At 56.6% G+C, this 17,469-nt stretch overlaps 3 protein-coding genes across 6 annotated transcripts; 2 read left to right on the top strand and 1 right to left on the bottom strand.

Annotated features, from left to right (window-relative positions):
• Nucleotides 1-238: 238 nt before the first annotated feature.
• On the bottom strand, nt 239-4,680 carry DNTTIP1 (deoxynucleotidyltransferase terminal interacting protein 1). Of its 2 annotated transcripts, XM_085078923.1 has the most exons (13): nt 4,516-4,680; nt 4,365-4,435; nt 4,111-4,207; nt 3,869-3,967; nt 3,301-3,369; nt 2,964-3,020; nt 2,723-2,784; nt 2,238-2,283; nt 1,704-1,762; nt 1,462-1,522; nt 1,082-1,153; nt 772-827; nt 239-407 (listed from the first exon to the last, which is right to left on the bottom strand). In XM_085078923.1, exons 1-13 carry the CDS (start codon nt 4,600-4,602, stop codon nt 269-271), a joined length of 975 nt encoding a protein of 324 aa, XP_084935049.1. In that variant the 5' UTR covers nt 4,603-4,680; the 3' UTR covers nt 239-268. The 2 variants fall into 2 exon arrangements, with proteins under 2 accessions (XP_084935049.1, XP_084935050.1); XM_085078924.1 differs by lacking the exon at nt 1,082-1,153.
• A 3,637-nt stretch (nt 4,681-8,317) lies between these two features.
• Nucleotides 8,318-9,644, top strand: LOC146428728 (uncharacterized). The gene is made up of 2 exons (XM_085079661.1): nt 8,318-8,504; nt 9,009-9,644. Exons 1-2 carry the CDS (start codon nt 8,318-8,320, stop codon nt 9,536-9,538), a joined length of 717 nt encoding a protein of 238 aa, XP_084935787.1. The 3' UTR covers nt 9,539-9,644.
• A 6,012-nt stretch (nt 9,645-15,656) lies between these two features.
• On the top strand, nt 15,657-17,199 carry SPINT4 (serine peptidase inhibitor, Kunitz type 4). 3 transcript variants are annotated; one of them, XM_085079658.1, is made up of 4 exons: nt 15,657-15,916; nt 16,097-16,294; nt 16,646-16,809; nt 16,891-17,199. In XM_085079658.1, the coding sequence occupies exons 1-4, from the start codon at nt 15,811-15,813 to the stop codon at nt 16,939-16,941; spliced, it is 519 nt and encodes a 172-aa protein (XP_084935784.1). In that variant the 5' UTR covers nt 15,657-15,810; the 3' UTR covers nt 16,942-17,199. The 3 variants fall into 3 exon arrangements, with proteins under 3 accessions (XP_084935784.1, XP_084935785.1, XP_084935786.1); XM_085079659.1 differs by having other exon boundaries at nt 15,672-15,916; nt 16,121-16,294; XM_085079660.1 differs by having other exon boundaries at nt 15,683-15,916; nt 16,121-16,294; nt 16,646-17,199.
• The last annotated feature ends 270 nt before the right edge of the window (nt 17,200-17,469 follow it).

The following is a 17,469-nucleotide window of genomic DNA, read 5'->3' as shown; positions in this document are numbered from 1 at the left end:
TTTGAATATTTCCGCGTGCGATCCCTCCACCAATCGGCGCGCAGCCCCGTTCGAGCCGGCCAATCACCGCCCGCCGAAGATGCGGTCTCACGGTAACGGCCAGCGGCTGCTGATTGACCGCCGGCCGCTGACGCACAGCGCTGTGATTGGCCGATGCCCTGCGATGGGCGGAGCCGCGGGTCCCGCAGGCCCTTAAAGGACCAGACACTCCATCCCCAGTCCCCAAGAGGCGGCTAGGTGGGAACGAAGCGGCTTTATTGGGGGGGCCTCAGGGTTCGGGAGGGTCATCGGGGGGTGGCACGTCCCCTCCGCGTCGAAGCGTTTCCATGTGCTTCTGCATCTTCTCAGTCATCCAGGCTGGTGGGATGAAGGGCTTTAACTCTTCTAGCCGCAGATCAACTGAGTCCCTGGTGAGGAAGGGAGGTGAGATGGAGGGACTCCAGCACCCCTGCAGACCGCAAACGCACCATGTCCCCTGGCACCCATCAGTACCAAGCTCAGACCCACCAAATCCACCATGGATCTCAGTCATGGGCACCGAGCCCAAAGCTACCATTAACCCCCAATGAACAGGAAGTCCAAACCTTAGTCGCCCAACGTGGCCCCCTGGCACCAACCCCCAACCATAACCGAGCCCTGCAACTGTCATGGAGAGTCCCTCCAGCACGGGACGCCCCTGCAATGCAGCAGTGAGAGGGGACATGGTGGGGGCCCCCAGGGAAGTGACCCCAGGCATGGCAGCACCTTCAGAATGTCTGCTTTGGTCCTCACCTGTAATCCTCACTGGCAGCCAAATCCCGAATGTCCTCTTCGATGAGGAGGTAGGCCTGTGGCACAAGGCGGGGGACACCTCAGGGCACCTGTGAGGGGTGGCCAGGGCAGCGCCACACACCCTGTCCAGCGCTGTCCCCACGGGAGCCATCCGTGCCTCCTGGCTCACACCCCAGGTCCGTGGGCAGGGGATGGACCTCGGCAGCGCTGTGTCCCCACGCCCTGCCTATCCTCCTGCCACCGCCGCCTGTCCCGTGGCTCCTCCACCCGTGCTGGCCCTGCGGCGGGCCCTGCGCCTGGCTGTACTCACCATCTTGCCCCCAATGGCCCTCATGTGCTGCTGTTCTGTCAGCCAGTGCTTATCCTGCGGGTCGGCCGCGTACTGCAATAAAGCAGCAAGGACCGAGCTGAGCACGGGCGACAGACCCTCCCCTGACAGCCTCCTCCTGAGGGATGCTGTGCCCCGCTCTGCTCTGCCCCCTGCTCCGCCTGCCCTGCTCCAGCCTCAGCTCTGGCTCTGGCAAACCCACTACCTCGGCGGGCACGCGACACCATTGGCTCGTTTTCCGTGTGCTAGCCAGACTTTGGGAACGTGCTCTGAGATAACAAACAAGGGCACGGGGGAGAAAGTAAACAAGGGAACACACGCTTCCAATTCCCATGGGAAACCACCCGGCTGCGGCACCTGACCTTAAAGAGGTGGGGATGCTTGATGTAGAGTCGCCCTCTTGTTCCTCCCATCCCGAGAGCTCTGCAAGAGGAACAGGAGGGGTGTTAGGGCTGTGGGGAGGGTGGCTGTGGTGGCACAGGGACACCCTTCTCCTCCCCAAGCCCTTCCTACTGCTTTCGAGGCAGAGAAGCGAAGTGACCGGAGGAGTGTCACGGGCTCCTGCCTGGGGACACCACCCTCCATCGACAGGGCCGTTCCTTACTTGTTTGCTCGAGATCCCAGCACAAAGGTTGTGGTTTCAGTCAGTCGGGATGGATCCCACTACAGAGCAATTGGAAAAGGGGCAACATTAGAAATGAAGTTGGTGCTGGCCATGCTCCACGAGCCTCGGCTCTCTCACAGGGAACCTTGGAGCTGCCTCCAGCCTGGGAGGAAGGGAGCTGGCCACAGACCTCCAGCCTTCTGCAGGGGAGGGACGTTACATTCTGCCCATAGATCTGGGCTGATCTAAGCAGTTTCCCTCGAGGGAAACACTTGTGGGATTCTCCTGGCTACTCCTGCTCTCCTCAGGTCTCTCCCTCAGTGGCACCACACCGCAGGGCTACAGGCTACAGTGCCTGGGGAGACCAGCAAAGGCCTCCAGGCACTTCGCTTCCCCTTCTTGCTCCACCCCTGCCCAGGGCCTCGTCAGAGCAGAGCACAGCCTGCACTGTCCTGCGCTCCTGAAGCCGCAGGGCTCCGCTGGTGGGAGCAAAGGGGAGGAGAGAGGGAGCCCACAGTGTTGGACAGCCAATACCTTTGGTCCATCCCTTTTCACAGGCTCAGAGACTTTAAGCTTCCACCTGAGGGGAAGGAAAACATGGCAAGAATGAGTCCCAGTGAGACCACCTTAGTCACCATCAACAGTAGGGAGTGAGCCCAAGTCCTTCCAGATCCACCCTTGTTCACATCCTCTGTTCCCCTGCAGTGCCCAGCTCTGGACCTTCAGCTTTGCTGCATATTCTCCTCTGCTGGCTGCCCAGATCTCACCATCCCCCATGTCTCACTGCTCACTCTGGAGAGCCCATCTGGACCTTTTCACCCCTTTGGGCCTGTTTAAAACCCCTTCTTAGAAGGTCTTTGCCTCCTGGGAGAAACACCTCAACCTAACCCCTCTCCTGCCTGCATCCATCACCTCTCTGCAGGGAAGAAGGAGTCTGTGGGGTATCTGTGCTCCCCCCAGGCAGCCTCATTCCCCCTGCCCTCCCAAAACAGGGGCTGTAGCTCAGGGTTCATACTTACGCTGCCATGCCTGAGACTCCACGGTCATTTGACAGGCTCTGTCCTGGAGGCCTCCCCTTTCTCTGCATGGAAAAAACCCTTCTGTGACTCAGCTGTGCCACCTGAGGGAATCCTCTCAGCATCCCTCTCTCTCCCAGGGAAGGTGCTGCTCCTTTTGTCACAGGCAGAACCACTGCCTCGCACCAGAGTGAGGACCAGACTTCCCAAAACATAAAATCTCTAGTGGAAAAAAGCGTCCTACCTTTTTTGGAATGGGGCTCCCTCGACGGCTCAACTCATCATCCATCTGTCGGGCACGCTGGAAGAGGAAGGACAGTGGGATGAGCAGGGCTCTTCTCCCTACCTGGCCAGGTGAACACTGACCCCAGCCCACCTCAGTGAGCAGCACTGAACTGCAATGAGCAGCATCTATACCTGGCATTCTCCTTGCCCTGTACTCCCTTCAAGCCCAACATCCTCCACTCTGCACTACTGCACTGATGGCCAAGAAGAGTCAGAGAACAAAGTGATTCCAACTCTACTTCTTCTCCCAGCTCTCACAAGTCGTTTAAACTTCTGTGTACAGTCACAATGTTTACCTTTGGCACTGCCTGCTCATGGGGCAACCTGGGAACCACCTTTTTGCCATCAGAGAACAACAGTTTGGCCTGGAGAAAGGAAAAGAAGGTTTCACAGATTCTGGGCCCTGACAGGGCCCCACCAGCAACCCCCAGCTCCACATATTTGCCTAAAAGCCCTGCACCAGCTCTACTTTTGGAGTGCCACCAGGCCATGCTTCCACAGACAGCCAGATGCAAAAGCATAATCTGAGCATGATAAACTCTGGTGAAGTGGCAGAAGAGCAAGATGTGAAAGGAAAAAAATCCTGCCCTACCCTGCCAGAACCCTCTGACAGGTGCTGGGGGCCAGTTTCTGTGGGAGCTCCAGCTGTGTGCCATTTTCCTGCAGCAGCAGTGAGAAGCAACAGCATGAGCTGTCCAGTCCTGACTGCTCCACTCTTTCTAGTGAGGATGAATCCCAACATAGTAGTCACACAAGGGCTGCAGATGTCCCCTTATGGTGACAGCAAAGCTGTTTAGAGGGACACATCCTAGCCAGGCTGCTTTGCTTGGCCCGGCACACAAGAACCCCCTTGCCAGTGCCCACCTGCTCCAGGCAGCTCCGACAGGTCTCCTGGATGAGCTGCTCCGGGTCCACCTCCTCCCCAACGTTATCACGCACATTGATTGCTGCTGTCTGGAAAAACTGCAGAGGAGAAGGCAGGACATGGTGACAGCCTGTGCAGCCGGGCAGTGTCGGCCCAGCTCTCGCAGAGATGTGCGATGGCCTCGGTGGCAGCCGAGCTGTCCCCACGCACCTGCTGCTGCCCACCTGTCCCCAGCGCTCACCTTCATGTACTTGTTGAAGACACCTCGGATCTCCTCGTTGATGCTGGGCTGCAGCACAGCGCGCAGCAGGTCCATGGACACGCTCGGGTCGGTGAAGCTGCGGGTGCAAGGGTCATGCGGGGGGCGCGGGACCCCCTGCCCCGGCCCGGTCTAACCCGATCCGCCCTCCGCCCGGTGCCCAGCCCGGTGCCGCCGTTCCACCCTTCCCCTCCATCCCCCACCCGGCCTGGCCGCCCATCCCGGTCCCGCCGTACCTAGTGGTCATCTGGGAGCGCCGCCCGCGCCGCTGCACCTGCCGGTGCTTGATCATGATGTTCCAGGGGCTCTGCGGGACACACGCGTCAGCCGCGGCCCCTCCGCCGCCCGCTGCCCACCCTGCCCGGCCCGGCCCGGCCCCCGCCTCACCGTGCTGACCAGCTGCTCCTCGGCGTCGCCCGGGCCCTCCTCGCCCGGCGGCCCCGGCTGCTGCTCCGCATCGCGGGCGGCGCCCATGGCCCCGCTCCCTGTGCGAGCTCCGCTGCGAGCGACCGGATGCGCGGGGATCCCGCGGCTGCATCATCGAGCCCCGACGGATGTGACGCGGAGCAGGGCGATAGCGCCGGTCCGAGCCCGCGGCGGGTCGGGGCGGCACCCGGTGTGTGCTCGGGGAGCTCTGCTTTCACACGGTGCCTGCCCTGACGGTGCCGCCGGAGCGCGGACCGCAGCCTCCGGGTGTCCCCGGCGGGTCCCTCCCGGCGCTGAGCAGGACCAAAGGGCGGCAGCTCATCTTAAATCCCGAAGTCTTAAACTCGCCCTGTCTCACCCAGAGCAGGACTGTCGCGGGTGGAGCTGCACACACGTGGCTTCTGCCCCTGAGACCCGAGTACGTGTAGCTGCAGGAGTGTGAATGACAGTCCTTCCTTGAACTGTGTATTCCTCGTGCAATTTCCCACCACTCATCTTTCTGGAATCTCTGAGTAAACACCCCAAAACAGCATTTCCTCATCTTGTCTAACGTGTGCAGAATAGTCAAAACAACTTTTCTGTCGTTTCCTAGATAATCGCACCCCATATTGTGGTTACTGAGAAGCTTTTCTGTTGAATCAGATGGATAACAATTTGCATTGATAAAACCATTTACTATTTCACGTGTTGCTCTGTCTTGTTTCATTTGTGTTCAAGAAATGAGTGGATGTGGCGCTTGCAGCCATGATCTAATTGACAAAGTGATTGGTCAAAGGTTGGATTCAATGACCTTAGAGGTCTTTTCCAACCTAAATCATCCTGTGGTTCTGTGATCCCAGTGCCAGTGCTGTGGGAGCTGTGGTGGTGGCTCCAGAGGATGTTGTGCTGGTGTCTCTCAGTACCTGTCACTGCAGCCTGTGGCTGTGTCCCCTCTGTGACTATGCTGCTGTAGCTGTCAGCTCAGCAGTGACCACACTGGGCTTCCACGGAAGCCTGGAGTGGCTGTGGGAGCAGAGGCTGCTGACCCATGGGCTCACACGCTGGAAGAAGCTCCTGCCCTTGTCCCCTTCCTGCTGCTTTGGTCGGGGCTGCGCCAGCCCAGGGTAGGCTTTGGGCTGTTAACAAACCCAGTGGCGGATGTGGGGCCAACCAAGTCACCATCAGCATCATCATAACTTCATTATCAGCAGCACTGGGCTGCTTGTGTGTTTGTTTCAGTTGCTCCAAATTGTCAGCAACAAAAATTGGACATTGTCCAGGGGAGAGGAAGAATAGCTGTGGCTGTAGGAACTCCCAGGGAAAGGTGAGGAGAACTTCTGTTAATCTGTGAGCTCAGCTTGCACTCTGTATCCACCTTGATGGACAAGCTGTCCCTTGTGTTTATTTGAATCAAGTGAGGCTGGGATCAGATCTTTGGAAAAACTTTCCAATTAACAAGACTTAAAGCCTGGAACAAATTCTCAGTGAAGGAGTTGCTACTTTTGCAGGGAGAGGGATATCTTTTTAAGAGGGTGTCAGAACAATATCTGCCAGGGATCACCTAAATGTAACCAGTGTGATGCCTTGTTCGGGTCTCCTCCAGGCCTTGGTTTTTAATGGTAATTTTTTCATGGGTCTGTGTGGTAGGTGCATGTCTGCCAGACATGAATGGCTGGTTCACAGCTGAGGTTACCCAAGCTCCTGTTTGATTCTCAGGGAGACTTTGAACAAGTCCCTCTTACCCTTGGTGTCCTCAGGCATTTGTTTCATCAGAGCAATTTGCTTGTCAGACATTCTCCTCCATTAGTTATCCTAAATGTTATCCAGGATTATAGTCTGCTAAAACAGGAATGTGGCAAAATTGTGACGTTGTTCCCTAGAGGAGGAACCACCAGGCAGGCACAGGGATGGTAGCAGCACAGAGATCTCTGCTGTGGCTCTCCTGAGGTTGGAAGGAGCCCTGTGATCCCTCAGGTTGTTCCAGATGGTTTGCCAGGTGCGTGGAAGGGAGTCATCACTGCTGACACTGGCTGGCCAGCACTGCCTGCCCTGGAGTGTCCAGCTTGGGGGTGATTAGCAGCCACAGAAATGAGTGATATGCACTGGGCTGTCGTGTTCCACTGGGCAGCTGCGAGGTGTGGAGCCCCAGATCTCTGGTGGACATGGGTGGTTCATGGAGGGATTGTGTCCACCCTGAGTCACGGCAGGAGGAGAAAGATAAACCTGTACTTAAGGCATTTTTCTCGCCATGAGCCCTCTTCCCACACAGATTTGTGGAGGTGTGTGCAGAGTTGTTCTCCTTCCCCTGCACTGTCCCTGCATCGTCTTGGCATGACATTGACAGAAAGCTTTTGAGCATGACTTTGCTTTTCCAGTGCTCCAGTCAAGTGCCAGCTTACACTTGTAGAAATAATGTCAAGCTCAAACAAATTAATTTCTCTTACCCCACAGCTGCAGATTTAAACTTTGTCTATTATACAGAAACTCCAACCCATTTGTGCTTGGTGCTAATGCGTCCTGGGCAGACCAGTCCTTAAGTTCTGCTACCCTCTTGATTGCACGTTGCTTTGTGTGTAATTCAGAAAAAAAAATTAAATAGGGAAGGAAAAAATTGCAACATTACATTCCAGCTAGCACTCCTGGGTGACTGGAGAATAACTTGGTGAAAATGGATTAGCACTCACAGAATTGGATCTTAATTAAGCTTAATCGGCTGTCTGAAACATATTTCATAAATCTTTACCCTGAGATCACATGCAGAGGAAAGGGAAGGCAATGTGGCAGTGTATCTAATTTTCATTTACTCTGGCTGTGGGTCTCTGGTAAAGGCCAGAAGTTTGGCTGGCAGTTTGAAGACAGGTTCTTGTGCTCTCCTCAGCTTGGGTGAGCTCTCGTGATTGAAGTCCTGAGACCTTTTCTTCCAGAGAGGTCCATTTTAGTGCAGTACTGTTTAATTTGAGCAGATGTTCTCTTGGACAGTAACTAATTAGGTATTTGTGCATGTAGTAACTGTGCACTCTGATTGTGAATTCATGTGGTTATTGAGTGTTTGTGTGTAAATTAATGAACGGACACTAAATCCTGCAATTCATGTTCAGGAGTTCCCAAAAACTGCATAGAGGCCACGTTGATGGAGTCTGGTTGGTCTGGGGAAAGGACACACTGAGCTCTGGCTTTGCCCAGAGTGTGCTGAGCTGCGTGGGCTGCCCTGTGATAAGGGGGGGTCCTGGGGAGGCCACGAAGCAGGAGGATAGTGAGGCTGGGGGACAGCATTAACTTGCTCAGGAGCCTTTGAGCTCATTTGTGTGCCAAACCTGGCAAGTGACAGTAGGAACACTGAAAGAGCTCTTCTTGGGAATGGGATGGTTCAGAGACAAGTGCTCAAATGAAGCCTTGAATACTTGACCTACAAAAATCTGCAGTGGCTCACACGTGAAACAGCAGCCTTGAATGAAGGGCATTTTGCATGTGGAAGGAGGGAGCTCCTGGTGCTGCTGCCAGGTGCTCTTGTCCTGTTCCTGTTCCATCCAGGATGGCAGGGCCAGGACAGGCTCCTGTCTGCAGCAGAGCCCAGCACTGGGGCAGAGCCTGGGGCCACTGCTATCGATAAAGGTCCTGGGGATTCCTGTTGAGAGTAGCAGTGCCTCTGTGCAGTCCTGGTTTCCCCTTTCCTCCTGCAGTCCTTGTGCTGTCCTCCTCAGAGTGCAGCCAACTCTGGATCCTGCTCTTGCCTTGGCTGTGAGTGGAGCTGGAGTGGCTCTTCAGTAAACAGAATTAGAGCCAAATGTGGGAGGTTCCTGAACTCACCAGTGGGCTGCCTCCTCCCTTTCCTGGACCCGGGGTGCCTGCAAGGCACTTTAAATTGCAGGTTGGCACAGCCCTGGACTCAGACTTTGTCAGCATGGCACGAAGCGTTCTCCTGCTGGGGCTCCTCGCCCTGTGGGCACAGCTGCAGGCAGCACCCGTTGCAGGCAAGTGTGGGCGGGTGGGAAGAATATGGAATAATATTTTTCCTTATTTTCATAGAATCACAGATGCTTTGCAGGTGCTGGCAGGTGCCAGACTGCTGCCTTGTGAGGGCCAAGGAAGCTGTGGTGGGAGCAGGGTGGGATGAGCCTGGGTGATGTGGGGCTCACCTCAGTGCCACAGTGGGCTGTGGCACAGTGCCATCTCCCTCTGGTTCCCCAGTGCAGCCGGAGCTACCCAGAGGGCAGAGGCACCCAGGAGGCCTCCTCAGGCACCACTCCCACCACAACCCTGCCATGAATCAGGAGGCACCAACGTGGCCTTGGGCTGAGTTGCCCCAGCCTTGAGGGCAGCAGGGTACAGGCAGAGCCCTGAAAGCCCACCAGGAAAAGCTGCGGAGAAGATGCCACAGCACTGTGACAAAGAGGGCTGCTGGGTGGCTGGGTGGGAGCAGTGGATGTGAGGGCAGCATGCCAGGGCTGATGCTGCTGCTTTCTGCTCTGCTACAGAGTTCCATGGTGTAGATCCAGCTGGGTGGCCACCACCAGGGCAGCTGGGAGGTGTCCTGTCCCTTGAGCCTGGGAAAGAGCCCATCATGGTGCCTGACAACGATTATGGTGATGGTGTCAATGACAACAGCTCCAACAGCAATGAAAATGGTGATTCCAATAGCAGTGAAACTGGTGACTCCAATAGCAATGAAAATGGTGATGATGGCAACAATGCTGATGACTGTGATGGTGATGATGGTAATAAAAAACAGTTTTGTGATGGCAGTGACCATGATGATGGTGACAATGACAGTGATGATGATGATGGTGATGATGGTGATGATGATGATGATGATGGTGTCAACAGTGACAATTCCAATAGCAATGAAGATGGTGGTGATGGCATCAGTGATGAAAATTCCAGTAGCAGTGAAGATGGTGGTGATGGCATCAGTGATGAAAATTCCCATGGTGACTCCAATGAGAATGAAAATGATCACTCCAATAGCAATGAAAATGGTGCCGATGAGAGGGGGTGGAGATTTTAAATTGTAAGGGTAAAACTGCCCAGGGATTTTTGGGTCCCTCTTTTGTGGCTCGGGCTACCAGATTTTGTGATTGATCTGTGACAATAAATGTATCTGGCAGACATGAGAGCTTAGTGTCAAAAATTTCTTTAATAACTTGGCAACCCAAATGGGGCACTCAGTCACTTGCCCGATTTCTTCTAAGCTCCAGACATTCAAATTTGCAGCAGTGGGTGGTTTCACTCAGGAGCTTTGGAGTAAGGAAGGACTGAATAGTGAGTGTCAAATCTCTAAAGGAGGTTTAAGTCCTGCCTTCTACGAGTTTGAGTTTTGTGGGTTTTGGGAAAGGTGAGAAATGTACCTGGCATAAAGAAGGGGATGCTCTTAGCCGAGGTACTGCAGAACTGGGGGAAAATAGTTGGCACTACTACATGATCTCAAAAATTCACAGTAATATTTTGCCAGGCCATATATTACTTGGTGTGCTGGGGCAAGATTTGCAGAATTGTGGCCCACACAGGGGGCTTTTGAGAAGACTATTTTGATTTACCTTCAACGTAGGTTACAGGACCAATACACAGGGCAGATGGACTATTGATATGTATGTGATAACTGATCTTGGGAAAATCAGCATCTTGGGAGTGGAGTTGTTACATATCATCCTAAGGTAAACTCACCCTGCTCCATGCTGTGTGACCACTGAGAAAAGGTCTCCCATGTCTGTTCTTGTTCCTACTCCTGCCCCTTTGCTTTCTATGCTCACTGCTACTTCTATCTGCAACCACCCCAACCCAGTCTGGACAAATTATGTGAGTACATATGTTATTAATGGGCAGCTAACAATTGTTTTGACTTGTATCCATTGGCCGTGGATTACAGTAGATTTAGTGTTGTGAGCTACTAACATGCCAGGGCTGAGGGAAGATGCAGGGCAATGTGCTCAGTGATTTTCTTTCACATTTGTGCTCCACAGGATGATAACTGGCATGGTTGGAAAGCTGTGGAAAAAAAGCTAGAGGTGGCCAGGGACTGTATTAAAGATGAAAAGGGCAAAGGAATTTTTTGTAAAATATTAGGCACCTGCCTAGAAGCTGCCTGTTAGGATAGGAAAAACTGTAGTAGAGAGAAACAAGATCTGAGAGAGAAATAGAAGACAGAAAAGTGGTTGTATTATTTTTGTCTTTGAAAATTGAGAAGCTGCAGAAACAGGAAGAACAGCTACAGGAAGAAAAAATAAAAGTCAGAAGAAAAGATTGAGATTATGTTTATGTGGACTCCCAGTCCCCCTGACAGTGTATAAATTGGAAAACTAAGTGTTATCCCCTGAAGAATGAGATTGGAAACATTTGGAGTAGCCCTGACCATAGTGAACCTCGGGAAGATGATTCTTTGTTTCCTTCAAATCCCCCTGAATATGAAACCAGACTCATTACAGAAACAGAAGAAACCAGTGGACCTTGGGATGGAGTGGGAAATTATACATCACATCAGCCCCATTTGATTTGATTTAGATGACTGATTTGCAAGAGCACTATGGCTGTAAGCCAGGCCAGACTGAAATCTGGCAAGTGGAATCCTATTAATGCAGACATGATAATGGTCCAGACATTCTGATTTCAATTGGACCTTGTCAATGATTAATGAAATTTTTAATAGACACAGGAGCATGAGATTCAGTATTAACACAACAGAATGTTGTTGGGTGTTCAACCTAGTCAGCAAAGAGTTAAACAGCAAGTGCCAAATGCCAAACCACCCAGGTTAATTCATGGCTCCTGGGCAAGAAGCACATGTTGGCATGAAGTGCATGTCAGCCACTTGCTTTGTAGTTAGAGACCACAATGAAAACATTTGGGTTTTGATGTTCTGAAAGGCCAGACCTGGTGTCTGCCGTTCAGCAGGGTATGGTCCTTTGCCTCAAATGCCAACCCTAACCCTGACAGAAATCAGGAGGCTGCAGTGTTTGTGCTCTGTGCAGCACCTGCACTCCCTGATTCAACAATTACTAATGTACCACAATACACAACTACTGCTGCAGCACAAAATGGGGTTTCTGCCGCCACACACCCATGGATGGCAGCACTGGATATGAAAGATGAGTCCTTTATGGCTCCCTTATTAGAGGAGGATAAACAGAAATTTGCATTTCCTTGGGAAGGGACAATATACCTTTAACAAACTCCCATGGAGGTGTAAACATTCGCTGAATGGTTAAAGTAATTCCCCTGGCAAGAAACCAATTGAGGGAAAAAATCCCCAGAATGTGAAGGAAGACTGTGACTAGGAAAAAGTCAGAGGTTGTCAGAGGTCCTAATAAACCCCACAGTGGCCATTGGCTGCATGTGACAAGCTGTCCTTGGTCAGTGCCTGGCACAGCCAGGTCGTTGTGGCTGCCCCAGCCCTGTCCCTGCACAGGGAGCCTCTGGTGCTGCTCCTGCCCAGGGGGGGATCAGCAGGGCCTTCTACATAGTAACATGCTTCTGTTCCCTGCGGGAAACCCCCAGGGACAGCCCCAGCCAGGCACCCACCCAGGACCCACAGGGCATCTCTGGACCAGGGGAAACCTCCCTGTCAGGTCTGTGCCACCAGCTCCATGAGGCTCCTCAGAGCGGGTTGCCCCATCATGCCCAAGGCCCCTAGCATCCTCCAAAAGCAGCTGCTGTGGCAGAGCTTGACCAGCAGCCATGGGGACAGGGACCCCATCCCTCCCCCGAGAACTGAAGGGCCCTCAGAAGCTGGCGGGGGCTCACCAGGAGACAGACACACCAGGAGACAGACACAGCAGGAGACAGACATGGTTCATTACAGACTGGGTTTACTGGGGGGTGGGGGGCATGGAGACCCCCATGGTAAGCACAGAGCTGAGGGTCAGAGGGTAGAGGTGGGATTGTGGGTCTGGGTGATTATGCAGCAGCTGATGGAGCCCTCCATGGCTGGCTGTCCATCTGTCCAGCTGTTGTCTGGCTGTCTGGTATGGGTTGGCTGCACAGACTGGGTCCTTGGTCCGGGTCCAGGTGGGGGCTAGGTGAATTCTGGGAAAAGACAGGAATCCATGCTCAGTCCCTCATGCTGTAGCATGTCTGGGCACAGCTGTTGGCCCCACAGCTGAGGGCTGAGGGCTCTGGAGACCCCAGACAGCTCTCCCAGGGAGCTGTGGGGGGTTTGCTGGTCACTTCTGCAGCATGCAGAGATGTAGGGGGGATGGCACTGGTGGGATGCTGCACCCCTAGCTGTGGTCACAGTGGTTTCTGTGCCCATGGGTGCACATCCTCCTGCAGCACTGTTCCACTGGCTCCTGCCTCCACCTGTGCCCCCCTGTGCCCACCTGCACCCACCTGTGCCCACCTGCACTCACCTGGGGAGACCAGCCGGGCCCAGAGGCAGCAGAGCCCCAGGAGCAGGAGCAGCGACAGCAGCCGCATGGCATGGATGGGCAGTGTGGGGGCTGCCTCTGCAGGCACAGGCAGGGGTTTAAATCCTCCTGGGCCAGAAGGTTGGTCCCCATGACCTGGCCCATGCCCCAGCACCTGACACGCTCCATCCGAGCGTGAACCCTCCTGCCCCCTCCCTCCCGTGGGCAGTTGCTGCTGGACAAGCCTTGGAGGAGGCAGGAAGGTGCTGCTGCTTGGTGCTGGGCTCCATGCAGCCCCGAGAGAGCCGTGCTGTGCTGCAAGACAAGAGCAGCCACTGCAACTTCCCACTGCAGGAGACAGGTATAGGGCAGACTGCAAGGGGCCGGGGGACCCTGCCTGGGGCTGGCCTGGTGAAACAGTGGAAGAGACTCCCCGGACTGGGCGCTGTGGAGCAGCCCATGGTGCCCTGGCAGCTCTCCGGGCATTGTTCTGCCTCTGTGAACAATTGCTGGTTCCTGAGGGACGTCCTGTGACTGGACACGGTCTACAGCCCCATGCTGCCACCAGCCCCTCAGCCCTTCATCTCTTGGCCAGCAGCTGCTGCCCAGCTGCTCCAACACCTGGAGACCAGGAAAGGTGCAGGGCCATGGAATCGTTGTGCTGTGGACAGGGGATGGGGGCTCTGCGTGAGCGCCAGGACTGCAGGGCTGGAGCAACGGGTGCTGTGTCCTTGCCAGAGGCAGAGGGGATGCTCAGATCCCCGTCACACGGTGCTCAAGCTGCCTCTCGCCTCCTGCTCCCTTCCATGGGACTGGCCGCAGAGGGCACTGCAAAGTGCTGCAAGGACGACACCGGAGCTGCCGGGGCTTTCCCTGACAAGTCCCTTCCGGGAGCGCCTGGGAGAGACAGGAGAGCTCCACGCACTCGGCGGGGCAGCCGCCTGCACGTGTGTGTGCGTGTGCGTGCACACGTGGGAGCCAGGTGTGGACACGTGTGTGTGCGTGTGCAGTCCACGCTCCCTGTGCTCCCGCTCTGCCCCTCGGCACCTCTCCTGCTGTGCGCCCCGGCCTGGCCAGGAGCAGCATCCCGGTGGAGCAGCACCGCCTCTGTCTCTGTCCCCGCTGGGTGCCCGCCCTGGGAGGTGCCGCATTCCTGGGTGTTCCCTGGGCACCTGGGTGTTCCCTGGGCACCCCGGTCACTGCTTTCCCGTAGAGGAGGTCTGGCTGGTGGCTCTGCCCTCACGGCTGCACCCATTGCTCACCCGGCGGGTCCCTGGTGTCACGGCAGGTCAGGGGATACGACACAGATCCTCCCCTGGGAGTGGTTTTCTGTCATGTGCAACTCCAGGATCTACCTGGGAGCAGCCCTCACCCCATCCCTGGGACAGTTCCTGCATCCATCGTGGTGTCGTCCTCGCCTGGCCATGGCGTTACTGCCGGTGCACGGACAGCCGGGGCTGCTCTGGAAGACGCCATCAGTCACACCAGTGATCGGCCGGCCGCTGCGATTCCCTGGGGAGATAGCGGGGAAAATTCAGCCCCAGTGGATTTTGGCGCTGTGGCCACCGAGGGTGGTCGCTAAGTCCCCGCGCAAGGGTATCTCCCACTGCCCACCCTGAGTCCGCACCACCGACTGCCACCGGCACGTTCCTCCGGCTTTGCTCCCACCCCTGCTCAGGACTGGCCACGTCACCGTGTCCCGTGCCGGGGACGCTGCCAGGACCTCATCCTGGGGCTTCATAAGAGGCAGGAAAAGTTGCGGTGGGGCGTGGGCGGGGGGCGCGGGCGGGGCGGCACCGCCCTCTAAACCCCACCCCGACTCCGACTTTCCTGGCCCATCCCCACGGAGCTTTCCTCGCCCTCCGCTTCCCCCTTGGGACAGTAATTACGGCAGTAATTAGGAAGACAATTATTCTTGCTGAATGGGAACATCTTAATCTGTTTCTCCCTGCTTTTGGCAGGTTTCACCCCACGCCCGCCCACGGGTACCGGCGGGTGCCGCCCAGCTCAGCACCCGCAGCCCTGCGTTGCCGTGGGTTCAGATCCCCGCCTGGAAGCCGAGCGGGCTGCGAGCCGTGTCCCATCCTCAGCGGCCAGCCAGGCACTGTGCAGCCGCTGGACCCCGACCTGCTGCCGGGAGCAGGGGGCTGCCGGAGGGCACAGGGCAAGGCTGTAAGCTGGTGTTCCCCGGCAGGGGGGCAGGTGAAGGGCACGGCCCCAAACCAAGAGAGGGCGATGAAGAAGGCGGCAAAGGGCTGAAGGTGTCTACAGGATGGGAACGGATGGGAGCACCACCGTCCAGCGGGACCTGCCTTCTGCAGCCGCAGTGGTGGGCAGCGAGGTGGTACCCACAGGCTCAGCCCTTTGCGTGGGCCCATCCTGCCTGGGATGCCCTCTGTGAGACATGACGGAGTGTGGGAGGAAGTGGTGAAGGGACACAGCTCTGGCACAGCCTTTCCCCAGGACTTGCACCACAGGGAGTGCAGGGAGAGCTGCAATGTTCTGTGCCCCAGCCTTTCCCTGGCTGATAGCTGTGCCAGAGTGGGCAGCTTCCCATGCCCTGGCATGGCACTGCCATGATCCCTGGCAATGGAGAAGCCAGTGCCAACCTCCTCATGTTTGTCCCGAACTCAGGCTTGTCCCCAGGAAGCTGCGGCAGTCGCTGGTGGTGTCCCCAGCCCAGCCTGGGCATGCCGTTGCCACCCAGCTGGGCTCCCCGAGGGCTGTGCCGGAGCAGCTGTCCCGTCCTACCGGTCCCCCCAGCTCGAGGGCTGTGACCAGAATGCCACCAGAGAGACCAGGCCCTGCCTGGGTGTGGCTCGTTACCTGTATGGCAGGAATTAGCTGGGTTTAGGCACCAGCCCTGCTCCCTCTGCCCCGCCCGCGCACCTTAAATCCCAGCCCACCACACCCGGGGCCAGATCTGGCCATCCAGGGCACCATGGAGCTGCCGCCTGGCTGCCTTCTCCTCCTGGCTGCCCTGCTTCCCCTTGCCAAGAGGTCCAGCCCGGCGCCACATGCAACTGGACGAGAGGAGCTGGGGATGGGTGAGTGTGACTAGGTCGTGTCCTGGGAATGGGGATGCTCCGGGTGCTGCTGTTACCCAGCTCTTCCCACTGCCCTGTGTGCTGCCAGGTCCCCACTTGGGTGTGGGGCTGTGGGTGCCTGGAGTCTGACCCCGGGGCACTGGGGGCCTGCTGAGGCCCCCGCTCTGTGCCTCTCACCAGCATCCTGGCCACTGTGTCCCACAGCAAAGCCTGGCTACTGCTACCACATCGCAGAGGTGGAGGACCCGCTGGACAAGAACTGCGGCTCCTGCCGCATGGGCGCCTCCTGTTCTCACTGCACCAGCGATGCTGACTGCCACGGAGTCACCAAGTGCTGTCCCAGCAAGTGTGGCTACACGTGCCAGGAGCCAGTGTTGGGTGAGGGCTCAATGCTGTGGTGGTGGGGCTCTGGAGTGGTAGCAGGGCATGTGCAGGGGTGGGTAACAGGAGGGGTGTTGGGTCACGTGTGGTAGCAAACTGGGAAGGGAGGTCCCTGGGGTGTTCCTGAGCTGTTGCTGGGTCTTGAAGACCCTGGGGGTCATCACACTGCTGTGGGGAAGCTGCTGGTGTGTGGGGCTGTGGGCGGGTAAATGCCGAGCTATGTGTTAGCACAAAGGGTTTGATATTAAGAAGGAACCAGAACAGTGCAGAGCTCTCTGTGGGCATGAGAGCACTGAGTGTGGCTCCCCACCCTGCCCTGGCTCAGCCTGTCCCCTTTGGATCTTGCAGATTTCTGCTACCTGCCCTCAGTCTGTGGGAACTGCAAGGCACTCTTCCGCCGCTTCTTCTTCAATGCCTCCAGCCAGCAGTGTGAGGAGTTCATCTATGGTGGCTGCGGTGGCAACAGGAACAACTTTGAGACCAAGGGCGAGTGCTTCCAGGCCTGTTCCCATGTCAGTAACTAGCAATGTGCTGTGGGCCATGTGCCACAGATGGCAGCTGCTCCCGTGCCACTCCTGATCCCCATCTCTCAGTTCCAGGTACCCGTTAGTGCTGGTCCAGGAAGTGCAGTGGCTTCTGCATGACCCCTGCCTGGGGGAAGCTGCTGCTGGTGGCCACGTCCCCAACCCCACAGGGAGCCATTCCCTGCAGGGTTAGTGGCAATGAGGGCTGTGGGCCAGGGTGGCCATACTGGGGGCTGCGGCTTGCCTGGGATGCTCACTGGCCTAAGGACGGGGATATGTGCCTGTGCCAGCATGGATGACCCCTCCTAGGCCTGGTGCCTGACCCGAGGAGCCTGTCACTCACCTTGGACTGTGACAATACAAGGACGGGTCCTTGGATGAGCACGTCTGGGTCTGGTCCTTCCTGCCTGTGCTGACAGGAGCAGACAGCGCCCGTCTCTCTGGGCAGCCCTCCCTCATGGGGATTGGGTGGTGGGTGCCTCCAGCAGCATGGCATGGCAGGGCTCACCCAGCCACCACCCTGCAGCTCCCATTGCCACGGATGGGCTCCCAGCCCAACCCTGTCTTCAAGCTGACATGACCTGGCTGGGAGCTGAAGCCACTGAACGGAGGAGGAACAGCTCCTGCTGCGATGGATGCCAGGGATGG

The sequence above is a fragment of the Lichenostomus cassidix genome, chromosome 20 (genome assembly GCF_008360975.1).
Source record: "Lichenostomus cassidix isolate B80296 chromosome 20, HeHo_3.0, whole genome shotgun sequence".
NCBI classification, from domain to species: Eukaryota; Metazoa; Chordata; class Aves; order Passeriformes; family Meliphagidae; genus Lichenostomus; species Lichenostomus cassidix.
Note: the sequence above shows the minus strand (reverse complement) of the source record. Positions and strands in the feature narration are given on the sequence as shown.

Bases quoted from the DNA above. Each gene is read 5' to 3' on its own strand.
- SPINT4 (XM_085079658.1), top strand. From the start codon at position 15,811: ATGGAGCTGCCGCCTGGCTGCCTTCTCCTCCTGGCTGCCCTGCTTCCC. The intron at 15,917-16,096 runs GTGAGTGTGACT...GCCTCTCACCAG, and splicing joins ACGAGAGGAGCTGGGGATGG to CATCCTGGCCACTGTGTCCC. The intron at 16,295-16,645 runs GTGAGGGCTCAA...TGGATCTTGCAG, and splicing joins GTGCCAGGAGCCAGTGTTGG to ATTTCTGCTACCTGCCCTCA.
- LOC146428728 (XM_085079661.1), top strand. From the start codon at position 8,318: ATGTGGGAGGTTCCTGAACTCACCAGTGGGCTGCCTCCTCCCTTTCCT. The intron at 8,505-9,008 runs GCAAGTGTGGGC...GCTCTGCTACAG, and splicing joins GCAGGCAGCACCCGTTGCAG to AGTTCCATGGTGTAGATCCA.
- DNTTIP1 (XM_085078923.1), bottom strand. From the start codon at position 4,602: ATGGGCGCCGCCCGCGATGCGGAGCAGCAGCCGGGGCCGCCGGGCGAG. The intron at 3,968-4,110 runs GTGAGCGCTGGG...TCTCCTCTGCAG, and splicing joins TCTTCAACAAGTACATGAAG to TTTTTCCAGACAGCAGCAAT. The intron at 1,154-1,461 runs GTCAGGTGCCGC...GCTTTATTGCAG, and splicing joins AGCATCCCCACCTCTTTAAG to TACGCGGCCGACCCGCAGGA.